Consider the following 12,565-nt stretch of genomic DNA (forward strand, 5'->3'; position numbering starts at 1 on the left):
AACCTCGAAAAGAACAGTCTGATTAAAGCTAATAGTTGAATGCTAGGACAGTTCCATATTTTAAAAATGTGGAGAGAATTTCACCTGTTCATTGAGTTTTCATGAAAAATAATATCTCAGTGACATGTTTAGCGTATGAAAAGATTTTCAATAATACTACATACCAGGTTCCTTTAGATTGTTGCCAACTGATTTGACTCCGTGTCATTTGCGAGTACATCTAACAGCCCCTGATGAATGAGGAAACACTCAGCAATGTGATCACAGTGAGCCTGTGGCACCAGAATTATCAATTTGTTCACCAGGACATTTCCAATTTACATTCTTTTAGGGCTGTGTGACTCTATGCACACGGCTTCCAATACTGTAATGAATTGCAAATCTTTCCAAGTACATATATTCACATAGGTGCCCAGGATGATCCAGAACCCAAAAGAGAAGAAAATAAATTTCTAGTTGCTTCTGAGGGTGGATGGTGTCAAGACGCTACGTTTCTGGTCATAGATCACATCTTCCGGACTTCCTAAAAAGAGGGAGGGGCTTGAACAGAGTAAACCATTGAAAACACATGTGGTCATTTGTGTCTTAATGACCAAATTCTCGCTGTTGGACTTTCAGCTGTTGCCATCTTGTATTGAGCATTTTTTCTGGACCAACCATTGTCTTCAGTGGTTTGGATAAACATTATTTCCCTTAATTTGTTTAACAACCAAGCAATTTGAGTACCTCCATTCTGCAAATTGGAAACCAACGCTCAAAGAGGTGAAATAACTAAGTTGCTAAAGGTCACACAGCTTTTAGGATAAAATGATGGGAGCTTGGATTTGAGACTGAGTTTACCTGAATGCAAGATTCATTTTCCTTAGTAATTTCTCCACTTCTCTGTCCCTCAAAAATACCTTCAGCTTTCAGCAAGGTCACAGTGCCTGCAAAGTAATTCTGTGGTCAATACGGGAATAATAAGCCATTTTAGTTGTTGTTGTGTGGGTTTTTTTTGTATTTTTCCGAAGTTAGAAGTAGGGAGGAAGTCAGACAGACTCCTGCAGGCACCTGACCGGGATCCACCCAGCATGCCCACCAGGGGGCAATGCTCTGCTCATCTGGGGCATTGCTTTTTTGCAGCCAGAGACATTCTAATGCCTAAATAGGAGGCTATGGAGCCATCCTCAGCACCTGGGCCAACTTTGCTTCAAGGGAACCTTGGCTGTGGGACGGGAAGAGAGAGATAGAGAGAGAAAGGAGAGGGGAAGGATAGAGAAGCAGATGGGTGCTTCTCCTGTGTGCCCTGGCTGAGAATCAAATCTGGGACTTCCACATGCCAGGCCAACACTCTACCACTGAGCCAAACGTCCAGGGCCATAGATCTCATTTGTTAATTATGTACAACTAGGACAATAAAAATTTTAATTTATTCATATTTTTTCCAAGAGGCAATAGAGATTTCAGTAAGAGATTTAAAATTAACTTTGAGAATATATTTTGCCATAAATCCTAGAGACATTATCTGTTATAGTTTGCTCATTTTGTACATTTTTCCTGTCTCTTGAAAAATAGATATGCCAGTAAAACTGAGACTTTTTTTCTGTAAACATTTCTTATCTCGTTTGAGGTTACTACTAAAACACTTTCTCAATTAGCATCCTTTTAACACAACATAGTCCTGTACTTTGACAGAATCGAATTAGTTGGCATTTCCCGCCCTAAGAAATAATGACTTGTGGATAAGAGTATTTATAAGGTAGTGTTTTAAAATGTTTAGTGAGGCTCAAAAATATATAAAGTGTTGTTAATTCAGCCAATTATTTAAGTTTTGTTTTGAACATCCACAACAAAAACCCTGAGCTTAAATTTGTTCCTGTTGCTTTTATTCTTTTAATTATTTGAATTTTTCTTATAGGAATTAGGATGAAAAGAAAATATCTTAGCCCTCCAGAGAGGTTTTTCCCCCATCAGATTTCACACTTTTGGGAAAGTTAAACCAGATTTTGAAATATCTTATTCATTCTAGTAAAACCCAAGAGTGATATAGTATGAAACCAGAATTTAAGATCTGCCTTTCTCTTTTCAATTTTTTTTTTTCTGAAGCAGAGATAATGGAACAGGCATGTGTTACCCTCCTAAATTTTTTAAAGTGAGAACCAGGGAGGCAGAGAGACCGACTCCCACATGCGCCCTGACCAGGATCCACCCAGCAAGTCCCCTATGGGGCGATGCTCTACCCATCTGGGGCCTTTGCTCCAGTGCTTGGCAACTGAACTATTTTTAGCACCTGAGGCAGAGGCCATGGAGCCATCCTCAGCATCTGGGGCCAACTAGCCTTAACAGAGCCATGGCTATGGGAGGAGAAGGGAGAGATAAAGAGAGAGAAATAGAAAGGGGAGGGGTGGAGAAGCAGATGGTTGTTTCTACTGTGTGCCCTGGCCGAGAATTAAACCCAAGACTTCCACACACTGGTCTGATGCTCTACCACTGAGCCAACCAGCCAAGGCTTACTCCTAATTTTTTAAAATCAGAGCCGAAGAGTCAAAACAGCAAGAGGAATAGCGTCTTTCTTACGGCATGAGGCCTCTTCATGAAGACAGAACTGGTGACATCAAGACCGTAATTATACTTCCCAGTCTGTGTGGCTTGAAAAAAATATATGCCTCTGTAGATGCTTTCATTTATTTTCATTACTGCCAAACCACAGAAATGATTTCCCTCGTCTGTTTTGGTCTTTCCAGGATTAGAAATGCCGTTTCACATCGTCTGCTTGTTTTGTAGTTAAATGTATTCCTGAAACATTTGAGATGTCAACTAAAGGACCTATTACCTGGTCTGTTTCATCATTTACTATATCTATGTTTATGTTTTTTTCATACTGGAGTTGGAAGTGTCCGTTTTGTATGGAAATTTAACCTATTCACATAAACCAGATTTCTTCATTAGCGAGGTTTTAATATTAACTGTTGACTTATTTCTCTCTACCCAAATTGTGTCAGTTTATATATAAAGATTTTTTTTACTTTTAGTCTATTTTCAAGAAATAAAAAGTAAATAAATATATGGAGAATGTTATGGAAATAGCATGATTCAAGTCCATGAACCTCAGATTGTCTATCAGTAATCTATGTCAACACATCTGTTCTCAAAATATGGTTTAGATTTGGGCTTTTTTGGGCTTTATAATCATTCTACTGTTTTCATTAAATGATCTTAGTCTGTGAAATGATGCCTATAAAAAAATCAACAGTCTTGGGAATAGGATTGCCAGACTTATCAAATAAAAATAGATGCCCATTTAAATTTGAATTTCAGATAAGCCTTGAATACTTTTTTAGTATCAAGATGTCCCAAATATTACATGACTTTTTTAGGATAAGTGTATCCCTAGTATTGTATGCATAATGAATAATTTTCACATCAATGTGTCCCAAATACTACCGAATTTTAAAAGTATACCTTAAATATTGTATAACATATACTTATAAAATAATAATCCATAGTTAACCTGAAAGTAAAATTTAAGTGACTGTTCCATATTTTATTTGGAAACTTCTTGTAGAAGGCATCATGGTAGTAGTATAAGTGAACATACGTGATACTGGTATTTAAGTAACTAGGTAGCCTTGGGCATCTCGCTTAACCTACCTGAACCTAAGTTTCATCATCTGGAAAATGAGAACAAATAGTAGATACTTTGAAGATTTGCTATAAGGATTAGAAATTATTTACTTAAAATATGTTTTGTTTTTACCTTCATAATAAATGACAACACTCAGAAGTTAAACCAACCCATTCAATTCATAATAAAAGTCCACTAAGATATTGCTGACTATTTACCAGAAAAGAGACTTGACCAGTAAGAAAACATAAACCAGCATTAACTTTTCTCCCCTCCTCTGTTACCTGACTGTTATGTTACTTACCAGAGGTCGTATAACTTGTCAGTATCAGAACCTGAATATATGTATGTCACCTTTTCACAGTATCATTTTTTGTGCTGTCACAATTTTATTTCAATTCTGCCTTTCTGAATCATCAATTTTTATATTATTAAATTAATTTTTAAAGATATGATTTATATATAAAATGAACCATTTTGAAGTATATTATTCAGTAATTTTTCTTGTATTCACAAGTTTGTGCAACTAACACTAATTCTAGAACATTTTTTGACAGAGACAGAGGGAGAGAGAGAGAGAGAGAGACAGACAGAGAGGGACAGATAGGGACAGACAGGCAGGAAGGGAGAGAGATGAGAAGCATCAGTTCTTTTTTGCAGCTCCTTAGTTGTTCATTGGTTGCTTTCTTATATGTGCTTTGACTGGGGGGCTACAGCAGAGTGAGTGACCTCTTGCTCAAACCAGCGACCTTGGGCTTAAGCCAGCAACCTTGGGCTTCAAGCCAGAAACCTTGGGCTCAAGCCAGCGACCATGGATCATGTCTATGATCCCACACTCAAGCCAGCAACCCCGCACTCAAGCTGGTGAGCCTGCACTCAAGCCAGCAAATTTGGGATTTCAAACCTCTGTCCCCCGTGTCCCAGCGCAACGCTCTATCCACTGCACCACTGCCTGGGCATGCTTATTCTAGAATATTTTCATCACCCCCGAAAAGAAGCCATATTCATTAGTAGTTACTCCCCATCCCCTCCTCCCCCAGCCACTAGCAACCACTAATCTACTTTCTGTCTCTGTGGGTTTGTCTATTCTGGACATTTTATGTCAATGGAATCATGCCATCTGTGACCTTTTGTGTTTGGATTCTTTCATTTAGCACAATACTTTCAAGATTTATCCATGTTGCAGCATGTATTAGTACCTCATTCTTTTTATAGTTGAATAATATACTATTATATGGCTATAGACCACATTTTCTTTTTTTTTTTCTTTTTTTTTTTTTTTTTTTTTTTTTGTATTTTTCTGAAGCTGGAAACAGGGAGAGACAGTCAGACAGACTCCCACATGCGCCCGACCGGGATCCACCCGGCATGCCCACCAGGGGTGATGCTCTGCCCACCAGGGGGCGATGCTCTGCCCCAACCAGAGCCACTCTAGCACCTGGGGCAGAGGCCAAGGAGCCATCCCCAGCGCCCGGGCCATCTTTGCTCCAATGGAGCCTTGGCTGCTGGAGGGGAAGAGAGAGAGACAGAGAGGAAGGAGGTGAGGGGGGCGGAGAAGCAAATGGGCGCTTCTCCTATGTGTCCTGGCCAGGAATTGATAGACCACATTTTCTTTATCCATGTATCTGTTGATAGACGCTTGGGTTGTTTCCACTATTAGGTATAATGCTGCTATGAACATTCTTATATAAGTTTTTGTATGAACATGTGCTTTTATTTTTCCTCTTGGTTCTACATCTAGGAATAGAATTAGTAGGTCACATTGTAACTTTTTGTCTAACATTTTAAGCAACTGTTTTCCAAAATAACTCACCATTTTACATTCAAACCAGTAATACAAAGAGTTCCAATTTCTCCACATCCTCAATTGTTACCACCTGCTTTATATTATTATATATGTCCTAGCGGGTGTGAAGTGGTACCTCATTGTGATTTTGGTTTGCTGTTCCCTAGTGATTAATAACATCAAACATCTTATTGTGTACTTATATTGGCTATAACTGCTCACAAAAATTAGAGGATATTTTATCACTTCATATTCATTTTAAAATATCCCCTAATTTTTGTGAGCAGTATATATGTGTATTTTCTTTGCAGAAAGATCTGTTCACATCCTTTGCCTATTTTTAATTAGGTTGTTTTGTCTTTTTATTGTTGAGTTTAGGAGTTTTTATATATTCTTCTTAGAAAAAATGATGTGCAAATACTTTCTCCCATCCTGTGAGTTATCACTTTTACTTTCTTGACAGTGCCTCTTGATGGGTAAAGGTGTTTAGTTTTGATGAAGTCTTATTTACCTTTTTATTTTTTTTGGTTGCTTGTGCTTTTCATATCATACCGTGTTACCTTTTTTTCCGTGAAGAATAAAACAAACACTAAACCAGGAATAAAGAGGCGTGAGTTCTAACACACTTTGCAATTACATAAATGTGTGAGCTTAGGCAAGTACTTCAAGATATTGGGAACTCAGTTTCCACATCTGAGAAAAGAAGCCGGTTCAACAGAGCAGGTACTTTATAATTATTTGTGAATAAATTGTCTCTGTGAAACCCCCGAGGTTAGTAGTGCGCAACCTAGGTTACATTTGGTGACCTCCGGAGAGATGTTTGTTTGTCACAGTGGACAAGGCTGCCGCCGGCATTCTAGCAAGTAGAGTTCAGGCGTGCTCGTAAACATGTCACAATGCATAGGACAGTCCCTGTAATGAAGAATTATCCAGACCAAACAGCAGTAGTGCTGAGGTTGGGAAACACAGCTCTAAAATATTTCTATTATTCCGGTTTCTTAAGTGGCAAATGCTGAGTCTGTCTGTGAGAGCCAGATCGTGTTGTTCTCCTAACATGATGCTAGAGGTACCAGCCCAATGGGATAGTTGAAGGGCAAGGTACCTATAATTCTGGCGAGTTGGGAGATTTTTTTTGCAAGTGTTTTCAGGGCTTTTCAAAACTATTGTGTCTTCTAATATGAAGAAAAATATTTCAATACAAACACCTCCAGGCAAAGTCATATTATAGATGTGTTCTTGTTGCTGAGTCGTTTTCTTCAGGGTTTCTGGAACAAAATAGTTTTTATGAACTAGTTGGTACATGCTATGAAGTATGTCTAATCAATCATAATGGGAAAAAGGAAACAGAACACTTCGATGAAAAGAACTTGCAGTTGATAAGTCTCTGTATTAGTGAATTCCCTGACCTCACAGGAAGTTAATATCATTATTCCAGCTGATCAGTTTACTTCAGTTTCATCCTATACTGTCTTCTGGAATATACTGCTTCAAACTTGAGTTCCATAGATAATCTATGTGAAATAAAACAGACAATGGCTTGAGATATGTTTCAGCATTTCTAAAGATCTTGGCATGTAAAAAGCTATTAAACTTACAGGTATTTCTTTCCTGTTATAATACAGCTGGTTATTTCATGCCTTGCACCATTAGATGAAACTGTTACCACCACAACAACCACCACCACCATCACCATCACCATCACCATCACCATCACCATCATAGAATAAGTGTTCAAAGCACTTTATAAGTGTTTCTCATTTTTCCTCCCAGAAATCTTACAAGGTAGTTTTTTAAAATCCCCATTTTGTAGATAAGAGCCAAAGGTACAATAAAAGTTATAACATACTTGCTAAGCCATAATTCCCTATGAAAACTTTTCTTGTTTATCAAAACTTTCATATCTCAACAATAGAAAAAAGATCTTTATTGTTAAACCTGTGAACGTTCATGTCCCTAATTTTCTGGCTCCCTAGATAATGTCACTTAAAGCCTGAGTTGGTTCTGTAATTTTTCAATGTCTTAGGGTTATTGGATTTCTCAAAGGTTTATAAATGCAGCCCTGGCCAGTTGCCTCAGTGGACATAGCATTGGCCTGGCATTCAGACATCCTCAGCTTGATCTGCAGTCAGGGCACACATGACAAACTACCATCTGATTCTCTTCCCCTCCCTCTCTCCTTTCTTTCTCTCTTCCCCTCTCGCAGCCCGTGGCTCTATTGGTTTGGCCCTGGGTGCTGAGTTGATCTGAGTGTGTCAGCCTCAGGCTCTAAAAATAGCCCAATTGATTCAAGCACTGGCCCAAGATGGTTGATCCCAGTTGGGGCGCATGTGGGAGTCTGTCTCACTATCCTCCCTCCTCTCATTTAAAAGTTTATAAATGCATCTTGAAGCTACTATAATACTTTTTCATTACTGAGCGCCCACATTCATGTGTAGATGTGTAATTTCTCTAATATATAACTAATGGAAGAATTTTTCTTTACCTTTGTTTATATTTACAGGAAGCAGTAAAAGAAAACAACAAGAGAAAAGAAATGGAAGAGAAGATCAGGAGGGCAAAGTTTGCAAAAGAAAAAGCCGAACAAGAAAAGTTGGAACGCCAAAAGAAAAAGAAACAACTCATGGATATAAACAAAGGTATGAAGTACTGCCATTTAAAAAAAATTATTTAGAAAGTATAAAGTAATTGTGCTTAGTTAATTTTGGATTATAAAGTGAACTGTGTTCTTGGTAGAAAAAGTCTCAATGTTATTAGTTACCTAGGTTATAATTCTCTTATGAAATTATCTGTTTCTTGTCACCCTGCACTTAATGTGCAGGCTTTTTGGTAACCAATTCAACGTAACTTGTTGTAGAAGCGATCTTGCTCTCTCCATTTCTTTTTTTATCAAATTATATTATGTTCTGGATGAAGCATTGGTGAGGGAAGAAGAGGCTGAGGTGAAGAGAGAAGAATTGGTGTTTTCTCAGATTTCTGAAGGGCAGAAGTCTGAAATCAGAGTATCAGCAGGCTTGTGCTCTTCTCAAAGATAGGAGGGAAGGGACGGTTCGGGGTGTGTCTCCCAGCTTCAGGTAGTCCCCTGGCTTGCGGCAGCATAACTTCAGTCCTCATGTGGTGTTCTCCTCATGTGCTTGTCTGTCTCTTCACAAGTTATTCTTTTCACAGAACACCAATCATCTTGTATGATAGACCCGACGTACTTCAGTGTGACCTCACCTTAATCCATTGCATAACTCAACTCACAACATACGAGTTGAAATGGGAATACCAGGGTCAAGTATAAATCAGAAGTTCTGAAAGTATTTCATCTCAGAACTCTTAAAAATAGAGGGCCCCAAATACATTTCTGCATTTGGTTTATGTATTGACCTTTAGAGAGGATTAAAACATCAACATAATCAACAAACTTAAATTATTAATTTTACTAAATTAATAATAGCAAACTTATTACATGTTAAGTAACATTTTTATGAAAAGTAGCTTTATCTTCTAAAATTAAAAAAAAATTGTATTGGAAAACTCTTCCAATTCTGGCCTAATAAGAGGCAGCTTGATTCTCTTACCTGCTTCTACATTCAATCTAATGCACTGTGATTCATCATGTAGCTCCTGGAAAATTATTCAGTCATTAAAAAATGAAAGAGAAAGAGGCAAAAAAAAGTCTCAGGATTATTATGAAGATATTGTAGTTTTGACCTTGCGGATCTGAAATGATCTCAGAGGTCCCCATGAGTCCTTAGATCACACTTGGAGGATCTCTGGGTTAAATGACAAACAGAGCAGGCAGTCAAGATGGAGTCTGTCCAGCTTCAAGCAAAGAATGTAGTCCTGTTCCCATACTACAATGCACCCCACTCTGAGTGTTTCACAACTTTTCACTCTTTTCCTAAAAATGTACCTATAAGGAAAAAGAAATAAATCCAGGACCCATTTTGACCTATATTGATTGTGTCTATAGTATATATCCTTTTTTTTTTTTTTTTTGTATTTTTCTGAAGCTGGAAACAGGGATAGACAGTCAGACAGACTCCCGCATGCACCTGACTGGGATCCACCCAGCACGCCCACCAGGGGGCGACGCTCTGCTCACCAGGGGGCGATGCTCTGCCCCTCCGGGGCCTCGCTCTGTTGCGACCAGAGCCACTCTAGCACCTGGGGCAGAGGCCAAGGAGCCATCCCCAGTGCCCAGGCCATCTTTGCTCCAATGGAGCCTCGCTGCGGAAGGGGAAGAGAGAGACAAAGAGGAAGGAGAGGGGGAGGGGTGGAGAAGTAAATGGGCGCTTCTCCTGTGTGCCCTGGCCGGGAATCAAACCTGGGACTTCTGCACGCCAGGCCAACTCTCTACCACTGAGCCAACCAGCCAGGGCCTATAGTATATATTCTTATTGGACAAGATTTGGTTAATTCCTTCTTCAAATGCCATGGATAACAGGTAACTTCTTCAGTAACTGCTTAGCTGAGTGATCCAAACCTGAAGGACTCGCTTTAAAATAGGATTTGTCTTTGTGTGTTACCTTATCTCTGTTTACAGATCAGTCACACAGTAAACTTCACCATGAGGTTCTTGATTGGCGGCCCATATGTTGCAAATTATTATTATTATTATTATTATTATTATTATTAATTGTAATATTATTTTACAATTAGAGTAAGTGTGTTAGCCCTTATAAATATGTTTCAAAAAGAGCCTTTCATTGGAAGTGTGTAATCTTTTTTTTAATGCAGATTGTTTACATATTAGGCACATTTACAAAAGAATTGAAAGCTTATGCTCTAGAACACAAGAAGACAGTAGAAGGTTACACAAATGGAACATATGAACATACACGAGCCTGTGTATGTACTTTCCTATAATCTAGTTTTAAAATGATCTAATCTCTTACAGTTACCAATTACTTCTTTGACAATGTAAAAACAGTAGAGGATATATGCCTTTCAAGTTCAAATACATCAACAAACTTATCGGTGGTACTTATGTGTGTGGGAAGAAGAGAACTGTTTATAGTATACAACTATCATGTTTCAGGGGACATGATTTAACAGTTTTTATATTACAAAGTAAGTATAAGTAGTAGTTGTTTTACAAATACCACCGGAACTAGAATGACATTTATTAACTATATTCAGGGAGCATAGTAAACTAGTGGACAAATTTTACCTATCTGCTAGAGAAAATCTTAGTCTATTGAGATGGACAGTGTGGGCCGTAGCTCCTGACCCACAGACGGCAGCACCCGCTGTAACATGAATGTTAGTAAGAGATCACTGGCGTGAAAACTTAGGTGCTTGGCCAGTTCCTGACCTAAGAGCCATGTGAAGCCACAGCAAACAGAACACAGAACTAGACACTGAAGGCTGAGTAATATTTGGCTAAGCAGAGGCAAAAGTAGTCAAATAAAAGGAAATAACATCAACAGTAGCATATGTCAGATGTAAGGTAGCAGGTGTTATATAGGATATGTTCAATGGAAAGTATATCAAAATGATTATGAGGATAAGTCTTAAGTGATCTAATGATCTAATCTTTTACAATGATTTAATCTCTTACAATGACCAATTACCAATAACGTCCCAAATCCACAACTGACTAGACACATAATCTCTAATAAGGTATTTTGCTCTGTGCCTCAATTTTATAATCTCTAAAATGGGATAATAACACCTTGTTATGGTGAAAGACAAATGAGGTGACCCAAAGAGGCTAGTGTTATTTATACCCTGTTCTGTCAATTATATGTTGCTATCTTTGGTCTCTGATAAACAGTTCCCTGTTCAGTTATTTTCTGACATCATCGCTGTCCTCAGTGCCGTCACTGACAGGGAAGGCTTTGAGTTGGAAAACTTTTGGGAAAAGTGGGAAGACTGTTGGACGGGCTGCTGAGAGCCTTCCAGGGCAGACACAGTCGTTGCGTTGTGATGAGGTTGGAGAGCAGAGGTGACTGGAGGACTTTGCTCAGGGATTCCTGAGGCGGGGAGCCAGGAGCACAGGGAGGGAGAGGGGAACACGAGGAGCTGGAAAACAATGAGGAAAGTGAGGGAAGAAAGAATTAGCTCACACTTTCTTCTGCCTTCGAAGACAGTAAACCAGAGGCAGTTGAGGAAGGCAGTAATAGCACCTGGCCTGTGGTGGCGCAGTGGGAAAAGCGGTAGCCTGGAACACTGAGGTCTGCGGTTTGAAACCCTGCATTTGCCTGGTCAAGGCACATACGGGAGTTGATGCTTCCTGCTCCTCTCCCTCTTCTCTCTCTCTCTCTCTCTCTCTCTCTCTCTTTTTCTCTAAAATGAATAAATAAAAAAAGAAGGTGGTAATAGGAAGGAAAATTTTTATAAAAGTGAATGAGAAAAGAAAGGCAGTGAAAGTTACAAGCAACAGATTCATTGATGGCCAAGACTTTATTTTTTAAAGAACAGCACATTTTACATATATATATATATATATATATATATATATATATATATATAACTATGCATTGATGTTTTTGACATATTAGGTTATTTCATTCATTCAACCAACATTTATTGCACCATTTCCCAAATAATTATAATTAGAACATACATAGTAATACACTATTTATTTAAATGTAAAATTGAGAAAGCTAATTTAAATGCAGCAAGAAATATGCTAAATCAATAAATGTACTCTAAAATGGGTAATATTATATAAACTATGCAAAGTACTTGGTATAATCTATGTTCTCCAAACTTTGATTCTATTGGTATAGGGGCTAATTAACTTAGGGACCACTAAAAATAAATTAATCAATTTTGTAGGTAGAGTAAGGAGGCTTACCAAATATTTGTTAATATTTGTGAGAAATCTCTTCTCATGTTTATGGAAGTCAGCACATGAATTACAGGGACTTGGAAGAAGTAATAAAAAGAAATGTGTTTTTTAAATAGGGTCTTTTGAGATTAGAAAGTCCAAGTGTGTTTCGTATGCAAATATTATTTAAACAGGAACAGTTTTGCTCCTCCTATATGAGATTATATGGAAATTAGAATTGCCTATTTACTTCTAGGTTGATAATAATGAATTAGCTACGTTAGTGAGATCTGATGATAAATCAGTCTTCTGAGAGTGAATTAGCAAATTTTAACCAATAAAACCTAAACGTTTCAACTCTATGATTACTGGTGGATAGTAGTTTTGTTTTTCTATTTTCTAAGTTTTAAAC

At 38.1% G+C, this 12,565-nt stretch overlaps 1 protein-coding gene across 3 annotated transcripts in view; it reads left to right on the forward strand.

The window, feature by feature from the left end:
- DIAPH2 (diaphanous related formin 2) overlaps positions 1–12,565 on the forward strand; it is a 1,004,885-nt gene that overhangs the window by 783,538 nt on the left and 208,782 nt on the right. For all 3 annotated transcript variants that reach the window (XM_066248744.1, XM_066248745.1, XM_066248746.1), the window contains one exon: positions 7,891–8,026. In XM_066248744.1, coding sequence (XP_066104841.1) covers positions 7,891–8,026 — 136 coding nt within the window. The remainder of the gene's footprint in view (positions 1–7,890; positions 8,027–12,565) is intronic.

This window comes from Saccopteryx bilineata, chromosome X (genome assembly GCF_036850765.1).
Source record: "Saccopteryx bilineata isolate mSacBil1 chromosome X, mSacBil1_pri_phased_curated, whole genome shotgun sequence".
Lineage (NCBI taxonomy): Eukaryota > Metazoa > Chordata > Mammalia > Chiroptera > Emballonuridae > Saccopteryx > Saccopteryx bilineata.